This window comes from Carex rostrata, chromosome 7 (genome assembly GCF_964058835.1).
Source record: "Carex rostrata chromosome 7, lpCarRost1.2, whole genome shotgun sequence".
NCBI lineage: Eukaryota > Viridiplantae > Streptophyta > Magnoliopsida > Poales > Cyperaceae > Carex > Carex rostrata.
The window spans coordinates 9,402,196-9,422,293 of record NC_135924.1 but is presented as its reverse complement, the minus strand read 5'-3'; the positions used below and the strand labels follow the sequence as shown (position 1 = coordinate 9,422,293).

General features: G+C 33.6%; 2 protein-coding genes across 3 annotated transcripts; both read left to right on the top strand.

Annotated features, from left to right (window-relative positions):
- Positions 1-536: 536 nt before the first annotated feature.
- Positions 537-5,140, top strand: LOC144557274 (AAA-type ATPase family protein). 2 transcript variants are annotated; one of them, XM_078305827.1, is made up of 13 exons: positions 537-981; positions 1,293-1,372; positions 1,475-1,491; positions 2,021-2,273; positions 2,541-2,636; positions 2,754-2,869; positions 2,950-3,030; positions 3,271-3,394; positions 3,608-3,657; positions 3,929-4,019; positions 4,130-4,165; positions 4,596-4,696; positions 4,937-5,140. In XM_078305827.1, exons 1-13 carry the CDS (start codon positions 674-676, stop codon positions 5,051-5,053), a joined length of 1,470 nt encoding a protein of 489 aa, XP_078161953.1. In that variant the 5' UTR covers positions 537-673; the 3' UTR covers positions 5,054-5,140. The 2 variants fall into 2 exon arrangements, with proteins under 2 accessions (XP_078161953.1, XP_078161952.1); XM_078305826.1 differs by having other exon boundaries at positions 1,293-1,384.
- Positions 5,141-11,112: 5,972 nt separating this feature from the next.
- Positions 11,113-12,493, top strand: LOC144557275 (Nucleotide-sugar transporter family protein). Its single transcript, XM_078305828.1, has one exon. The coding sequence runs from the start codon at positions 11,251-11,253 to the stop codon at positions 12,307-12,309; it is 1,059 nt and encodes a 352-aa protein (XP_078161954.1). The 5' UTR covers positions 11,113-11,250; the 3' UTR covers positions 12,310-12,493.
- The last annotated feature ends 7,605 nt before the right edge of the window (positions 12,494-20,098 follow it).

Below are 20,098 nucleotides of genomic sequence, written 5' to 3'. Positions count from 1 at the left end.
TTTATAAAATACCTACTTTACCCTTCATTAAAAATATCAAATGCCCCATTAAACTCAAATTTGAATATGAAGGATTCCTATACTGTCCGATCCGAGCGCATCGCAATAAGATTATTGCGTGTTCGCTTCAAGATTCGTGCTAATCTAGTTTGCACGGATCTCAAAGCAATTTTGATCCGCATGCAACACATTAAAATCTATGAACATTGCTTCAATTTCCGTGTGTGTTCGCTTCAAGATTCGTGTTGATGTAGCGCACACAGATCTTAAAGCAATTCAGACGGTAGAGGAACCTTCAGATTCAAATTGGAGTCAGATGGGCGTATTATGTTTTTTTAATAAAAGGGTAAAATAGATATTTTATAAATTTAGAATGTGTTTTAATATAAAATACAATAAAATGGGTAAATATGTTAGTTTTTGGAGTTTAGAGGGGGAAATATGTAATTTTAAAATTTAGAGGGGGAAATACGTAATATTGAAGTTTTTGAGGGGTATACGTGAAATTCCCCCCTTTTCTTTCTCCCGTTTTCCGATCCAATTGAAGTCTCAACTCTCAAGACCCCTTTCTTAATTAAGCCATCAAAACAACTCTCTGGAAAATCAATATACCGTGTGTTGATTAATTCCATGAATCCAACTCAGTCCCTTTCATTTTATCCCATTCCAATTGATGAGCTACTTTAAAACCTTCTTTGATTCATTGTCATCCATCTTCTCCAGTTCTCCTTCCGCTTCCTATCCAGTTCCTCCTCTTTCCAATAGGTCTATGGATGTCCCTCCAGCGGCATCGGCGGTGGTGAGCGAGAGAGTTGCGCTAAAACTAAAAGGATACTTCGAATTGGCGAAGGAGCAGATCAACAAAGCTGTGAGGTGCGAGGAGTGGGGCATACCCGACGATGCAATCACGTACTATCAGAATGCTCAGAAAATTCTGCTAGAGGCCAAGGCAGCTCGGGTCCCTGATGTGATTTCGTCTGGGTTAGCGTTTGATTGTATCTTTTGTTAGTTTAGTTAAATTTTGTTTGATTGGAGTTGGGCTGAGCTTATTCTTCAATCAGATATTAGTACATTTGATTAGTCTACACGGCATCAATATTTGGTTCCATTATTCCATGAATTCATCAAAGTGGGGCTTATCACAAGAGCTACTAATAAAGAGTAGTATAGGCAGTTGGTAGTTTTGGATTTCTAAATTACAATTTTAGAGTCATCAATTTCTCATGACATGATAAGGTGTATTTGTTGAATAGGTTTTATTTATTTGATGCTAATTGGAGATCAAATTACAGTGATAGGGATCAAGTCAAGACATATCAGCAAAAAATATCAAAATGGCAAGCTCATGTTGAAGAGAGGTTGAAGGTTCTAGGTCAGAGAACTGGTACTTCTTTCTTAATTTTATAAGTAGTAAGGAGAACTTCTGAAAATTTGAGCTGGCTTTGTTAATCGACTGTTTATTTTTTTTTTGCAGCAAGTTCAACACAGAATGTGAGTTTTTTTTATGTTATATGCATTTTACTTTTTGTCTTTAATTTCTGATATTAAATTTATTCATGTGTGAGATTATAGGAGCAGAGTTAAGTTATTATTATTTTTTTTGTAATAATAGAATCAATAGACTTGTCATATGTTTATAATTTCTTCAGCGCACGATGAAGAAAATGAAACCTTAGTTCAATTATAGGCTCGGAGGTAATAATCTTAGCAAATTCTTTTTAAGGATTTTCATAAATAAAGTAAGTTAAAATAGTAAAAATGATAGTAACAGAAATTTGGAGGCAAATTTCTTGTCGTGGTACCAGAATGGATTTTTCCTATGTCAGATTTCTTACCTTATTATGAAATGAGAATAAAAGCTGATTTGTCTTCATCGATTTACATACCCATTAATTCATCTAAACAAAATAATCTCGAAAGGAGACTAATAAAAAAAAAAAAACAATAGAAGCAAGTCCATGAGTTACAATTGAAGCCAATATCAGATCTCTAGTATAATATCTATGTTCTTGTCTTACAGCCCTCTACAGGCCATCCATCAGTTGCTAGAACAGAAGTACCAACCACATCTGGGTCACGAAAACCGAAAACTCAGACATTGCCTTCTCCAAGAGTACGTGCAAACAATCGCATAAATCACAATGGAGGTATCTCAACTCCATCCCCTCCAATTAGGACGGTCCCCAAATCCAGTTCGGGTGAAGACCCGCTAATTGAAATGATCAATACAACAATTGTTGACAGAAGCCCTGGTGTCAATTGGGATGACGTTGGTAAGAATTTTTGTAGCTCAAATTATTCTGATTTAGAAATAGTAATTTTGCAACTCAACTAAATGAAAGATTTCTTAATTCTTACAGTAGTGAGATTTTTTTAGAATTTATATTTAATTATTGGGAGCTGCATTCTCAGGCATTAGTGTAAATCCCACTTATTTAGTTTGGTCTGCCAAGTGTAGACATAGAAAAATTGCCCCTACAATTTATTCCAAATCAACGTACCTTAATTCTCATATATTAGAATATCATTTTTAAGTGCAGCCGGTCTTGATAAGGCAAAACAGGCACTAATGGAAATGGTTATCTTGCCAACTAAACGAAGGGACCTGTTTACCGGCCTTAGGAGGCCCGCTCGAGGTACATTTCTCCCTCTTTTAGTTATATTTGTTCTCCCCTTCATTTCTTTTGAATTTCCACTGCTTACAAAAAAAAAAAAAAAAAAAAAAAACTAAAATTATAACTGTTTGGGTTTAGGTTTATTACTCTTTGGCCCTCCTGGGAATGGGAAAACAATGCTTGCGAAAGCTGTTGCTTCTGAATCCGATGCCACATTCTTTAATGTTTCTGCTTCTTCTTTAACTTCAAAATGGGTATGCCTTCAAATATTTTAGTCTTAATATATGAGTAAATGGACCTTTTTCTGATTCCCTTTTTAATAATTGCTGAATAGGTTGGGGAGGCAGAAAAGCTTGTCAGGACACTCTTTCAAGTTGCTGTTGATAGACAGCCTTCTGTGATTTTTATGGATGAGGTCATCATTTAGCTCACTACTATATCCTTACATATGTTTTCATATGCTGTCTTTATCCCAGACTATTCTTAAGGATATTCATTGTTATGCGGACCAAAATTTGAATGTCTCCCAAACTGGAAAGTTACCAGTCTCTATTAATCCCGAGATTATTCATACAACTCAAGTATCTCGAACTACGATTATATATCTCTTTATTACTTTATTTGTATGCTTATTTTCTTTTTGGAATTTTCACAGATTGATAGTGTAATGTCCTCAAGGCAAGCCAATGAGCATGATGCAAGTAGACGATTAAAATCAGAATTTCTTATCCAGTTTGATGGTGTCACTTCTGATCAAGATGCCCTTGTTATTGTTATTGGTTCGTACTTGTAGTATTTGATTATTTCTATTGCTTAAAGTGCACCTGCCAGTTACCATTAATGTTTCTCTCAACAACTTGGGTTCTCTTCCTTGGTACGTAGAGGATATGTACTGAATGGTATTCCCAAACAATGGCTTTCATTGCTAACCAGCTCAAACAGCAGTTCTCTTATACTAATTGATTTTTAATACTACTATGTGATATTTTTAGGTGCTACTAATAAACCACAAGAGTTGGATGATGCTGTTCTTAGAAGATTGGTAGGTTCCATTTTGAATCACCCAATGACACAAATTTTATTACTCCCATGTAAAATATAACGGTCAATAACTTTGTACTGATATTCATATCCATATAACCAATTGGATTTCCAGTTTATATTTTAATATGAGGTTGGTTGGTTGAATTTCTCATTCACATGCATATTGCAAAAGTTTGCAACGTCTACTATAATACATTGTCATGTCTTTTCTAGCTAGCTCATCTACGAAAACAAGCTTCAAACTCAAATGTATAAAATCTCCTATACAGGTTAAGAGGATATATGTTCCTTTACCGGATGCAACTCTTCGCAAAATACTTTTCCAAAGTCAACTCAAAGGACAATCAAATTCCTTGTCTGGTAATTGAAATCCCCCCTCCCACACAAATGCACTAAGTTACATTAAAACTCTTAATTCATTTATTTTGAAAGAATTTCTATTCTGATATTTGCATGCTAATTTTGGGCAGGTAGCGATATGGATAGACTTGTGGCAGAAACTGATGGTAAATTTTTTTTCCTGATACTACAGTATTCTTATCTCTTTAGCTATATAGTAGAATATGTTGCAAATGCTCCCTGCAATATGCTCTGTTCTCACCTGCTCCTGGAGCATTTTGACTTGCGGCATTTAGGTCCCCAAAATACCCTACCCGGTGCTGAACTGCTGACATGGGATGCATGATTCTCGTGATATCTTTTAGTAATCAAGATACTCACGATGTGCCAGCATTCTGTAGTATTTCTATCCATTTTTGTACTAAAAGATTACAATAGGATTAAGATGGTATAACTATAGGTTATGGACCAGCATGGGGAATTTTCAGATTTTGAAAGATCATTTGGGATAAATGTTGATACTTCCAGTAACCTGTGTAATTTACTAAAATAACATTATCAGATCTTTGTATTAAAAAAAAAAAATGTGAACTGTAGGATATTCCGGAAGTGATTTACGTGCCTTGTGTGAGGAAGCTGCCATGATGCCTCTTAGGGAGTTGGGCGCACACAACATTCTGAAAATTAAAGCAAATCAGGTAGTAATTGTGAAACAAATTCAATTTTTATTTGTTGTGTTGCAGTTGGTGCCTAAACTTTTGATTGGTTTTGGGCAAGAGAAACCCAAAACTGTATTGGCATTTGCATAAAACACATGGGTAATTGTAGTGTGAGAGTGATGTTTGAACAAATCTGCTTGTGAAGACCTACATGGTCAGAACTTGTAAAGAAACTATAAAATCAATCGTAGTATATTAGTTTCCCCTTCATGTGTGCAGTTACGACCTTTGAAGTATGAAGACTTTAAGAAGGCTATGCTAGTGATCAGACCAAGCTTGCAGAAGAGCAGGTGGGAAGAGCTGGAGAAATGGAATGAAGAATTTGGCTCGAACTGACTTCTCATAACCAGATATTAACACTTCAAAATGTAAAGCTGTTATTTCAAAAAATTTAAGTGTTTGATTGAATTTGTTGCACGGGAAGATCTACTGTATAGAAAGATTAAAAAAAGGGTCCTGAAAATACCTAGGCTTTGATGAAAAGTGGTAGTCCTGTTGATCATCATGCCGGGTTTGGTTGAGCCAGCCGGGCTAAAATTGCCATCGCTTTATGTTTCAACGGAGAAGACTCGGGAAGCAGTCACTGGTCTAATTGCTTTGATATTGACGTTATAATATTATGTTTTATGATAACTTTTATATTTTGTGGATCTGCCAATGAAACAACCGTTGTTTCTCTGGTTTTGGCTGAGAAGCAATCAAATCTTCTATTGTACATATGAGATGGTGCAAGTGTCGGCCCGGTATTTGTTGTGGCGACACTTGTGCATCCAATTGTATAGGCGCTAAAAAAACGAAAAAAAAAAGAGAAGTAGGGTAACCCAACTCAGGAAACAAAAAAAAAAGTAGGACGTCATGGGATAACTCAACACAGAAAAAAGTGGAACACCATGAGATAATTCAATTCAGGAAATAAAAAATTCTTCTCTCAATTTTGGGAACTTGTTTCATTTTTTTTCTTTTTTTTTAATTGAATTGTCCTATGGTGTTCCACTTTTGAATTTGTTTTTTGTTTTTTGTTTTTTTAAGGAGTTGAGATGTGTCATGGGAACGCCATGATTTGTTACCGTCTTTTCATTTTTAAAATTTCCACAAGAGATTTCTTATTTTTAATATTTTTATTTTTTATTAAAATTTTTATTAAAATTTTGGCTCTCCTCAAGTTTGAGGATGTCAAACAAATAAATAAAAGTGTTTCATGAATTTGTGTTGGACTTTCTATATTATGTGGAGATGACTGATCATGTTGGTCATTATTAGATGCACAAAGTTCATTATTAGTTAATGAATTAGTTGTTTTCAATAAAGATTAAATTCGAACTTTTGTATTTTTTATTTTAAATCTTGGAAATAATTATAAACTCCAATAAACTTGTAGCCCTATATAAATGAGATCAAACATATGTGATATGTGCAACATTATTTCTTATAAACTAACTAATAAGTTGAATAATAGATTTTGACAGAATCAAAATAGTAAATTCTAAAATCCCATAATTGTCTAATTCTTAAATCTATAATTTATGACGCATTGTTGATAGACAAACACTGGATGACTGGACACAGCCAGTTTTGATTCAACCGGACAATGCGATGCCTCTTCTTCAACAGAATGCAACAGATAGCAGGAAAATATACCCTGCGATATTCTCTGGCTCCAACAGCTCACTCTGGTTAATCACCCCTGTAAACCATAGTTAGGTTAAATTACATGTATTAGACTTCTCTATGAATAAACAACTGCTGCACATGTAAACAATCAATCAAGCAATGAATATATGAATCAATACAATCATCTCTTTAGCTCAACTTTCAATTGTACATATTATTAAATCCAACAATCACAAATGTGCCCCATGGGTTAGAATGAGTCCCAGCCGAGCAAAACAAAATTAGGGCCTATTTAAAATATAGGATGCCCACTTTAAGATTCGTGCAAGCTCGCATTAAACGGTTCAGATCAGATCTTTAAGCGCATGTAGTTGCCTCAACAATCCTTGAAAATCACTATGCTTCAAACAATGCCTCGTGCATTCACTATCAAAGAACAGCATGTGATACACAAATTGATTCTAAAAAAAAAAGGCATGGGATACACAATACATTTAAACTATTCCCCACAGAGATTTGTACCAGCATTCATGAGCTAGTACATCCCAAATTGATTCTCATTATTCGGTATGTTCATGTCTTTGCTTGCAATGAGGTTGTATACGGTTAAATTCTCACTTGCCTCAGTTAAGTAACACAATTTCAAAGACGTGTCACAGATCACTGATATTATATCGCTAGTAGTAGTATCGAGATAACTTTTTTATGTCTGTTTTCTAGTGAAAATGCATATAATCTTCTATTGACTATTGTGATATGCTACCTCTTCATTGAAACTACAAGGCACTTCGATGATTTTGGTGCACTTCCTGCCAGTTTACTGAGAGATTCTTTGTCCTTGGACATAAACACTGCGTCGATTCCTTTTTCCGACATGGTTAGGTTTTGGTTACAGCAAAGGTGCCAGTAAAAAAGGCAAGCAACCCTCATTTCTGAAAGGAAGGGGACTTGAAATACAGTTAATGGATTGAGAAGCTGCTGTGACATTGAAGAATTCAAGGTGCATGGAAGCACAAACCTTCTTGACTTTTGATTTTTGGTTACGGTATTATGCTAAACTGTAGAGGCAATTTTTGGTTACTGTATTATACTTCAATCATACAAAATCTTTATCACTGTATTATGCTAAACTGTAGAGGCAATTTATCTGAGATCCCTCTAGGTCCAGGGACTGAGAAGAATTTTACTGAATTAGATTATTATAAAGTGTAGTTTGTAACATCTTTTTGTAGATGATTTCCTGTAACTATTTTCCAAATGAGTACCGAATCAAAATGTTATTTTATACACTCGGCCTTCAAGTTGGTCTTTTTGCGCTCCGTTTTGATAACGATAGTGTATTCGGGCCGAGATGTAGAGAAGGAAGCCCAGGCCCGCTTGAATTGTTTTCCAAACGGCCCGTTCCGTGCTGACGTGGATCGTCCATCCAATCAATGGTCTACAGTTGGCATGATCTGTACATATGTCCGAATGAAGTGCGTATCCTCTGAGATATCTAAACTTTTGTGTGACCGACGTGTCCGGTGCCTATTCGGGGGTGATGTAGGGGGTCATTATTATGTTTGCTTTGAGATTCGTGCATAACGTATTTAAACGGTTGAGATTTTCCATAAAGTCACGCAAAGTTTGAGATATCTCAGAGATACGAATTCGTCTGAATGATGACTACATTTGTCAACAAGGACTCGTCCTTTGAATTTTCCATCGGTTGGTGAAGTTTAATTACTTCTTCCCTCCATTGAAATATTAAATCCATCATCTCTTGCTTCTACCAAGTATTTCAAAAAGAAAAGAAATTTAAATCCATCCTGCAGATCAGCAGATGTGTTTTTTAATAAAAAGGATTTTAATTTGAAGACATAACTGCGAGTGTATCTCTACAATGCGTATATAGTTTTTCTTTTCTAGGTCAATTGTTCTTACAAAAAGTGCTTGATTTAAGGATAAATTTTCAGGATAAATCGTGAGAATTTTCACCCATAAGATAAAAAATACTGAGAATTTACAGTAAACAAAAAATATAAATTATGCTAATTAGAATTAGATTCACAATCCGTGTTCGATGTTCTTTGGCTGTCCTTTTTTCTCTAAAAACGGAATAACGGAAAGATCAATTTGGTAAGAAGCTGATGAAAAAAATAAATTATATCAGGTATAAATAAGGTTAGATTCAAGCCATTAAAAATGTAAATTTGCATGAAATTTACCTCTGTATTTCAAATTGATCCAAATTTTTTGACTAGCTGACAAGCTCCATGAAGGCGTCCACACTTGATAACTGGAGATATCGTGGAGTTTTAAACTGGAGAAATTGCACAGCCAGAGGTGTCCGACCGACACAAGCTCACATCTTTCCTCTCAAGTCTCAATGCCTTTTAATCAAACAAAAAAAAAAAAGTCTCAATGCCTTCGCAGTGCGCTTTGGATTCCGCTCAAATCCAAATATCCAAATTAATATGCTCTTATTACCACATTCTCTCATCGTGCGATTAGATCTCTGATCTCGTCCCCTCCATTCCCCTCCAACCGTTTGACCTGTTTATGACACTACATCTTTGAGGCGCATTGTGTAGCAGGTCATTCTCTAGCAAGCCCCACTGAACCAATACTTGTTTATTTTTGGAGAATGCTCGTGTGTTATATTGACAATATCTGTAAATATGATTGTCATTCATGGATTTTAAAGCATGTCAAGTTATCAAACATTTATAATTAATAGATAGATTATTTAAGTATTGTCAAATTTAATCGGGAGCGGAATCAGACTTTCAAGTTATAGGGATCAAACATAAATAGAGACCAGTCATATAATTTTTTTTTTCTGTGAATGAGAATCAATATTATCGTATCTACAACATTTTACCCTATCTTATATAGAAAATCGTGTATAAGTACAAAAATAATTCAAAATAAATGGGAGTTAAATACTGTCCCTCATTCCTTGAATGTAGCTCCGTCTCTAAATTTAATCATGTGGCTAGCAATTTTTTTAAATAATAAATATTCACAAGTGTGATATATAAAATTAATTACTCTATTATGTGATCAATTATAAGAGATTTTATATATTTTATAGTATTCATTTAATTTTAATATTAATTTGCATTTTATTTTGGGAATGATGCCCGAATAATTTTAATAGTTCACTAAAAAAAATGTTTTTTTTTTCTAGCTAAGAATATATTACAGAAATTGCCACTTTTTTTTCTAAATCATATAATGCATTAAAAATTATGTTATATGCGAATATTAAAATATACAATTCCATACTAATAGAAATTTTATCTAAGAAAATATTTAAAAGATATTATTCTATGTGCAATTTTGAAACTATTACACAAATAATTATTCTGTCGGATTTAAGTTTGTAATTCAGGAAAAAATATAGATAAAAACCACATCTCTATAATGCACTATTTAGATAACATACAAATTTATGATAGGAACTATTTCAGTTTGTTAGAAAAATTGACTTGTTTGAGTAAGAACGAATGCTTAAATTATGATACAAGTTTTAACAAATTATTATAAATAATAAATATGAAATTTTTGGTCTGTACAAATTACACACGTGTTCATATTGACATTCTATAGAAGGGATAAACTTATGCTGATCGAAATTATCTTCCTTCATGTGTTTTCTTTTTGATAAATTTAGCAGCAACAAAATAATGTTTCTGATTCAAATTAAAAAGAGCAAATATATTTCTACTCTAATAGGGTTAATCTGTGGTAAAATAAGAAAAAAAAAATGTACTGAGCCAATAATAAATTTATGTAAAAATAGCGATAAATTTAAAAATTTGAAAGATATTTGTGTACACATGCGCGAGTAAATAGATAAATATGCAAACAAAATATAAGTGATCAGAATTTCTATCATTGTTATTTAGAGATATATCTATAATTTGCTTGAGGTAAATCTAAATGTAAGGGTTAACAGATAATAAATCATCAAAAAGGAAAAAAAAAAAAAAAAGAATGTTTTTTTTTTAATTGAAAGTTAATAGATTTAATGTACTATGTACATCTACGAGTATTGTAGTTTTCGTTTGAGTTGGTTCAAACAAACTTAATAAAAAAAAAGTAGGTCAATAATATTAAATTTAGTATAGTTCAAAGTAGCGACACTTATGATAATGTATTTAGCTCCAACTCATATTTATCATATTTATGTTGAAAAGAAATAACACGATTTAAGTTTTGCCTCCTTTTTAGCAATATGATTTCTATAAAACCATTAAAAAAGATTTAAATTATTTTTGTCCAATCAAACGATCCTCATCAACCTTCACAAATTATGAACAAAATAATCAGTTAAAAACAAACACAGTCAAAATAAATTTAAACCGATTTAAAACAGATTTTTCAATAAAATCTGTACAATAGAGGAGAGGAGAGGAGATTAATTCTCCGGTTTAACAAAATAATCAGTTAACCTTAACAGTCACTGTTAAGATTTTCAAAAAACAAACACACTGTTAAAATTAATTTACACCGTTTTAAAACAGATTTTTCAATAAAAATCGGAGGACAGGAGATCAACTGATCAACGCCCTGGTTGAACCCTAGCACTCAAACCCGCTAAATAGCTGTTCACAACATGGAGAGATGCACTAGACTCGTGACTCCTTTTCGCTATCCATCCAAGGATTCCAGACCCATTACTACTGAGAAGAAAGAACCCTTTTACCTCACCTCTCTCTACCTCCTCCCTCCTTTCCTCTTTCCCCCTTCCCCCTCACAAAATCCTTTTTCCCAATCCAACCCCAGGCGCAAATGCGCGCCTGCTCTTACTCGCCTCTACCACTGGCACTCTTCCTCAAATTCTCGCAGCCATAGATCCTTAGAAATCACCAATTCCTAGTGATATTTATTTCAAAAGGAAAAGGAAACAAAGAGGAACAAATTCAAGTAAATCGATGGGGGAAGGTCACGCGCTGAGGCGGGTCAGCAACCCTCGACCCGACCCGTCCGATCCAATCATCGACATCCCTTCAACTCCTCCAGCCAAGCAACAACCCCTCCTCCAATCGAATGGTACTTCGACCTCCAGCTCAGCAGCCACCACCGCCGGCTTCATCCTATCCTGGTATTTTTCCAACATAGGCGTGCTCCTTCTAAACAAGTATCTCCTCTCCATTTACGGCTACCGCTTCCCGATTTTTCTCACCGCAATGCACATGCTCTCTTGCTCTTTCTACTCCTTTGCGGCGGTGCGGTGGCTGAGGCTTGTTCAGCCCCAGTGCATCTCTTCCCAGAAGCAATTTATGAAGATTGCGTTTCTCAGTTTGATTTTTTGCTTGTCAGTTGTATGTGGGAACACTTCTCTTAGGTACATTCCTGTTTCCTTCAATCAAGCTATTGGTGCCACCACCCCGTTTTTTACCGCGGCATTTGCACTTTTAATTACGTTCCGACCCGAACCAGCCATGGTTTACATGTCATTATTACCGGTGGTTCTAGGTATAGTGGTGTCTTCAAATAGCGAGCCGTTATTCCACCCATTTGGATTCATGGTCTGTCTGGCATCCACTGCCGGCCGGGCGCTCAAGTCAGTGGTACAAGGGATTCTTCTAACATCTGAGGCAGAAAAACTCAATTCAATGAATCTTTTAATGTACATGGCACCAATTGCGGCCGCAATTCTATTTCCCTTGTCCCTTTGGTACGAACCAGGAGTCTTGAATGTAACACTGGCAAATATGCGGGGTGACCCAAAATTCGCATTGCTGATTCTGGCTAATGCGACAGTTGCATATCTGGTGAATCTGACGAATTTCTTGGTGACCAGGCATACCAGCGCACTGACGCTACAGGTGTTAGGAAATGCAAAAGCAGCAGTGGCAGCATTTGTATCAGTATTGATTTTCAAAAACCCGGTAACAACTAGTGGGATTGTTGGGTTTGGGATAACAGTTGGCGGGGTGGGGCTTTATAGCGAAGCCAAAAAGCGGTCTAAGGCTGCTTCATCGTCTTGATTTATTTTTGGTTGATTTACATTATTTTTTCCGGACTTTCAATTGTGTCCCCAATATTTTCGAGATTTTTGTGAGCCTTAATTGTGAGAAATGCTGATTTTGTTGGTTGTTAACTTGTTCTTGAGCCGAGAATTGGCCATATTAAAAAAACAATTGATAAGAATTAAGAAATGATGCAATTTTTACTGGGTTATTAGCTTTAGAATAAATACACTGCATTTTTTTTTTATTTTATCTTTTTTTTTTAGTTATGATTGGACATTGCAGCTAAAATAGAAAACATTATTACAGCAGTCAACTGTCAATTTTTTTCTGAGCGTTGAGTGAGATCTAAACTATTTTGAGGCCAAACTGAGTCTGACTGCTGTTGTCTGTATTAAAGCACATCACTCTCAATTGTTTATTCTATTCATATTGTTATAATTGTGTGAGAGTTCATAGCTCTGATTTTTATCCCTTAATAGCCAGATCGGCAACTGGAAAAGAACATCATCTTTTAAGTGCTCGTGTATCTTTCCAGATAACTAGAGCCTTCTTGTCTAATATACCTTATCTAGAACTCTAGAAAGTGACCGAGGACCATCCCTTCTTTCCTTTTTCTCTAATATTTTCTCAAAAGTTGAATCGATTAGCTTTGTTTTCATATATATTTCAAGTGGAGCAAGGGATAGAGTCATAGAGAGGTATACAAGGAATTAAACCTTTTTGGTGCTCTAGATATTTTGTGTATTAGAACTTATTGTGATCTAATAAACAATACAAAACATTTTGTACTAAGAATTTGGAAGTTTGCTAAGTGCATGTCGCCTTATTCTCTGCTTTTCGGTGGACCCACTGATTGGGCCTGTTTCTAGATTAATTTAATAATGGTGGATGGTTAATTAAATGTTAATTCTGTTCTTTTCTATCTGGTTCTGACTTGGATCTGGTTGAAGAGAAAGGTGTAGGTCTGATGTCCATCGGACCTAGTTTGGTTCCGATGGATAGATATACCGTCTAATTTGCTTCAGGATTTGTGTGCACGAATATTAAAGCAGACGGGAAAGTTCTGATGCAAATCCTAAACCAATCCGACGGTGATTGAACCCGTTGAAATCAAAGTAGGTCCGATGCCCATCGGACCTACTCTGTTTCCCTGGTTGAACCACCGATGGCCGGGAATATTTTTTATAAATGGAAACTTTGGAATCTTTGTCTACTCGGGGTATATTAAACAACAGCATTTTATGATAAATTGGGAAATACTGGTATTATTAGAAATGGTGACAGTTAATAAAACGATTATCAAAATTGAAAACTTGAAAATATAGATATATTACAGTAATTTGATCACTTGTCAAATTTTGTATAGATTGAACATCTGTTTGCATTCATTGAGTGATAGAAAATATTTAGCAGTTTATATTTATTTATTCATCATTTGATTGTTGAACCAATGATTCTTAAATTGCACCAAATTTAATACAAGACTTGTTTAACTAATATAAAACACACTCACATAATTTTATTACTCTTATTTGACCCCCCAAAAAAGGATAATATGGATTGTGATGTTTGTCAAATACAATTATTGTCAATATATTATTTCTCTTTTGCAATACTGGCATCTTCTTCAATCGGAACAAGCCAAGGGGTAGGGGTGTAAACAGATCGGATATTATCCGAATTCGGAAAATTATTTAAATTATCCGATCCGTATCCGAAAAATTATTAAATTACATATTCGTACCAATTATTTATTAAGCTGCATGTAAATATATATTTTGATAAATAATATAACACTATGACATAATTAGTGACTATTATTTTGATATGTTTTGTAATCAACAAGTTTATTATGAAAATATTATATCTAATATCTATATCCATCCAATATCTGATCCGTATCCGTAGCATTTAATATCCGATCTGTATCCGTATCTGTATTTGTATCCAAGAAATTATAATGGATAAGGATACAGTTTGACCACTATTCAATCTGTATCCGACCGTTTACACCCCTACAACGGGGTACATTTCTGTACATAATATCTCGGCGAAATTTAAGAAGTAAAGAATACATTGCTGCAAAAGAATCATGACCATTAATATCAGATGCTTTTTAATACATCCATCTTATAATACTGACACCGTTCTATTTCTTCTCTAGCTGTTAACATCATGCGCAGTGCATATTCATCCATCAAAAATTAACAGCACTCGCAACTTGCAACTTGCAAGCGTCGGTCAAGTGATAAGATGCATTGAATATGTGAAGCCCACCCGATTCCTAATCAGTAGACATAATTGAATGTGTGTTGCATGTTGATGCGCTCATGGACCACGATTGAACCAGTAAATAGTCCAATAATTTTCCTCTCTGTTAGATGTATGTATATGAAAGGACAAAGGTGGAGCGCGCCATTCCTACTGTCCAGTTAATCAATTAATTATCTCTTTTACTGATAACATCAATTACATATATGCTAAAAAACAACACAATTGTTAATTAACAAATTGAATTAAATGCATAATTTATGTATATTATATAACTTTTTTATCATTATTATTTATTAATTATATATTTCACTTAACAATTAAGTTATTATTATTATTATTAACAAATAATAGGTGAACAATAAAGTAAACATCCGTATGATAGTTCTTGAACTCCGTACAAATTAGATGACCAAAAGTGATAAGCACGTTGGTTGACACCGACCTATTCTTTGTATAATTCAAAACATCAAGTTGGAAGGCCCAATTAAACCCAATTTGATTTATCTGGAATTCTAATCCAGTCCATACTAAAATTCAACCCAAATGGCCCAATACAACGCCAACTCTGTATTTGATGGACGTTAGTTATGGCAAAAAAGATACAATTTTAGATGGACTGGAAAGGATCGAGGTTGATCTTAGAGATGCATGCATGTAAAATTGGATCTAAATATGCTTCTTCTTTTTTTCAACAGTAACCCTATTATTTCTATTTTTTCAAATTCAGTCATTGAATTGTTTCGACATGCGTGAACATAAAAGTTATGAAAAAAGTTGCTTTCAGATTCGTTCCCGAAAAAAAATTGAACGGTTGGATTCAGAAAAGCAGAGATAGCCTTGTTACTTTTTAAAAAAGAGAATAACAACATATTTGAATCCTGTAAAATTGTTGATGTTGGTATATATGTTTTTGAGCAGTTAAGAAGGTTTGGTGGTCATAATGTAGGGCTGGGCAAAAAAACTCGAACTCGTAACTCGTTCATTTACAGCTCGTTTAACTCGACTCATTTTCAACTTGAGTTGGCCAACTCGTTTAATAAATGAGCTGAGTTCAAGTTGGCCCCAACTCGCTCATTTATAACTCGAGTTATATAAAGTTACATAGTATTGGTCACAATAAATTCCAAAATAATAAAAACCCGAATATCTAGACTGTTATTTGGGCTTTGAGATTCGTGCAAAATATGTTTGAACTTGTGTTGTAATACTATCACTGGTTAAACGAGTTGTGAGCTAACTCGAGTTGATAACGGGCTGAGTTCGAGTTGGCTCTACAACTCGTTATTATCAATTCAACTCGAGTTGGCTCTCTCGTTTATTAAACGAGTCGAGTTCGAGTTGGGAGTAACTCGCTCAAACTCGGCTCATTTACAGCCCTATCATAATGTACATAATATAATGAATTTGATGATACGGAGTTTCTTTTCAAATGTAGAGTTTTGTTTTTTTTTCAAAAATGGCTAATTTTGTAAGATAGGGATAAGGTTTATGCCATTTTTGTAATTTTCTTATTAATAAGAGGGATGAAACCCTTTTTCTTTCTGCCTAATTCTATTTTTATAAGATAGCTGAAATTAAAAAAATGTAGTCCGATTTTGCTCATTGTTTTATTGTTTCTTTGAAGAATGTAGTCCGACTTTATCAATACGAGGGGTGAAGAAAAAGGGTAAAATAGTAATATGTGAAAAATCCTTGTTTCTCCCTAAAATTCTAATTTTATAGGATAACTCAAGATTTAGAAATAAAAAAGGTAAACTATTTTTATGGGTAAATTTTGTTACTAAATTTTGTCATTTATCATGAATTGGTCACTCAAGTTTAATTTGTTTTCTTTTAGTCACTCAATTGTGTATTGGTCCCAATTAAGCCACTCTATATTTTTTCGTTCAAAATGATAACAGGATATGCTCATTATGTTAGTATTTTGGACGGAATATGCTCATTCCATTAGTATTTTGGATGAAATGAGTATATTATGTTAATATTTTTAATGTAATGAGAATAGTCCGTTAAGATTTTAGATAGAAAAGTATAAAGTAATTTGATTGAAACAATTGACAAAGTTGAGTAACTAAAAAGAGACAAATAAAATTTAACTGATAAATTTGTGACAAATGACAAAAATTAGTGACCTCCAGCCACCCTATTTTTATATTACCTCAAATTACACACCCTAATTTGAAGTTTCACATGTTTATATAACTTTCTCACAAAAGCAAAGTTTTTATCCTTCAAACTTGGTCACACATCCTTTTCTGCTTTTCTGAAAACACATTAATTGAGGACATCGTTGTGCCTGGTTTCACATCGGATTGCATCTTTTTTTTTTCTTCTAAACGGTGAGTTTCCTCCAACCTTATCTTTCTATATTTCTATCTTAATTTTTGTTGTTTAAATTTCAGGGTTTTGTGTTAATTTTTTTTAATTAGGTTTACCGTCAAAAATCGAGTATACTGTTAGCAAAATATACCAATACTGAATTTGACAGTATTATTATTACCGCGAAATTTTCTTTATTCTACTTTTTTTTTATTTTGTCTCTGATTGAATAAATTTCAATCTAACTGTTTAATATTGTGAAGCAATTGTTAGTCGCTTCTATGATTGTGTTTAAGAAACGACAATTCTAAATTATTTTGACTGTAGTTCCATCTTGCACGATGGAGACAGAATACGCTTAAAAACTGTCTCGACGCGATTTAAATAATATTGTTTGAACTTTTTTGTTTTATATATTAATTAATTTAACTATTCGGATTTCTAAAAATTTACTCCAAAAATCTTAAGCATAACAATCTTTTATTCGAATATTTATTTTTATTTTGATTTAACATCTAACAATTTTAAATGTATTATGTCTCTATCATGCAAGATGAAACTGTAACTAAGATAATCAAATATTATCGCTCCTTAAACACGACCATATAGTAACTGACGATTACTTTACAATATTCAATTGATTTAAATTTAATCAAATAAAATAGACTTATTTATGTGGGATCAGATAAAAGATCGAAAAAAAATTATGGAGACGGCTCAGATCAAAGCCCTTTGTTATTTCTTTTTCTCTCGCGCGGATACCAACAGAAACAGGAGACGACTCAGAATAAATGATATAGACTTGCGTAGATGAACATATAATTTGTAGAGTGAGTCCATGGTACTATGCATATTACGATTTGGCACCGTACTACGGCTCTATATTTGAGTTTTCAAATTCTAACGGTCGATCCGAACCGTTCATCTTGTTATCTATATTAATATGTGTTTGGAGACCAAATTTTACATTTTTTTTAAAATTTTTACTATTTTTTTAAATTTATTGAAAATTACTGTTTTTGGATAGTCCAGAATTTTCAGATCAAGTGATTTTCTAAATATCTAAAAAAATAGTAAACTTTTTTTTTAAAATGTAAAATTTGGTCTCCAAACACATTAATATGGAGAACAAGATGAACGGTTCGGATCGACCGTTAGGATTTGAAAATTCGAATATAGAGCTGTAGCACGATGCCAAATTGTAATATGCATAGTACCATAGACTCACTCTAATTTGTATTATAATTTTAAAGTTCGGTGAGCAATTTTGTTTAAAATTGCAGACCACTGTTGATTTCTTTTTATCATATCTTTTCACTGAAAAATTCAATTAAGATGAAATTAAATTCGTTGAAATCGAGACAGAAAATCCAACGACATTTATGTTTTTATTTTTTGAATTTTCTAAAATTCAGAACATATTAATCAGATAAGTAGACTTTTGAAGACAATAAAATTATATTATTATCTCAAGTGATAAATCAATTAAATTAAATTAAGACATGTTAACAATAAGTTCAACCTAGTCCATAACTCCAAACAAAACTCTAGCTTCGCCTCTATATAAACCCCTCCCATACCCTATTCATCACATCTCTCTTTCTAGCCGACAACCCCCCTCTCACTCTAACCGTCTACATAAATTTTAACGCTCTCTCTCTCTCCTTTGGACCCATAGACAGTAACATGTGAATAGTAAATAGGTGAACGGTTTCACGATCCCCCTTCTCCAATAGCCAAACCCCAATCGCCCCCCTCCCAATCGAAGACATTAAGGAAGAGGTCGGCCACAAGGAAGAGGAGATGAAGAAAACACATTCAATATATAAAATGCTACTTTCATAAAAAAAAATTAGCACCGACCAATATGTGTAGATGTCTTGCATCAATTGGGAGGGGGGAAGAGGAGGGGGTAGTGATTTTTTTACCAACTTTAGTAATACAATCTTCTGCCTACCTCTGATTTACCTTCGGACTCCCTCTGTTTTAGCCCACAAAGCAGCCTATTACAAAAAACAACCCAATTCTTATTATTTTGCTATGGGAGCAACAACAGCGTATTTGGAAAAAATCACAACGATTATACTTGCTCGCTGATTTTTTGCCTCTGTTGAATTGTTCTGCCCACTCCTGACTCAGATCCGAGCCACTGCCAGAGGAGAGTAGAAAGAGGGAGTGAAGGTTAGAATTTCTGTGGGCGGCTAAGGTGAGAGGAGAGTTGTTGGCCAGAGAGAGAAATGAGGCGGCTAGGGTGTGAAGAGGAGGAGTTTATATAGAGAAGAAGTCAGAGTTTTGATTGAAGTTATGGGCTACATTGAACTTATTATTAACATGTTTTAATTTAATTGATTTATTACTTGGGCTAATAATAAAATTTTATTTTGTCTTAAAAATTCTACATATGTGGATTTATATGTTCCGAATTTGAAAAAAAGAAGTAAAAACATAAAAGTAGTAGGATTTTTTTATCACGATTTCAATGTATTTGATTTTACCTTAATTAAATTTCCTAGTAAAAATATATGACAAAAAAGGTCAATAGAGCAGTTTACAACAGATTTGCTCACCCAACTTTAAAATTCTAGTGGAAATTATATGTTTAGAATTTGAGAAAATTAAGACACAGTTGTAGGTATTGTAGGTATGAGAAAGGCTACTATGCTTTACAAATTAAAGTGAGTGTTTTAATTTGCGCTCATATTTCTAGTTTTAAAGTTTAAATAATCAATCTGAACTCTCAAGATGTTCTTCATATTGAAATGTGCTTGGAGACCAAATTTTACATTTTTAAAAAAAATTTACTATTTTTTTTAGAATTTTAGTGTTTTCCATTAAATAAAAAAAATACTGATTTTGAAAAATTCTAAAAAAAATAGTAAAAAAATTTCAAAAAATGTAAAATTTGGTCTCCAAGAACATTTCAATATGAAGAATATGTTGAGAAGTTCAGATTGACTATTTGAACTTTAAAACTAGAGATATGAGCGCAAATTAAAATACCCACTTTAATTTGCGAAGCATGGTAGTCTTACTCTTGAAGGTAATATATGTATCTCGAGGAGGGATCAAGTTACAACAAATATTTTTTACATTTTTGAAAGTTCAAATCATCGATCCAAACCGTTAGATGTGATCTCCACAATAAAATGTGCTTTCAAATCAAATTTTACATTTTTTGAAATTTTTTTACTATTTATTAAGATGGGTACAA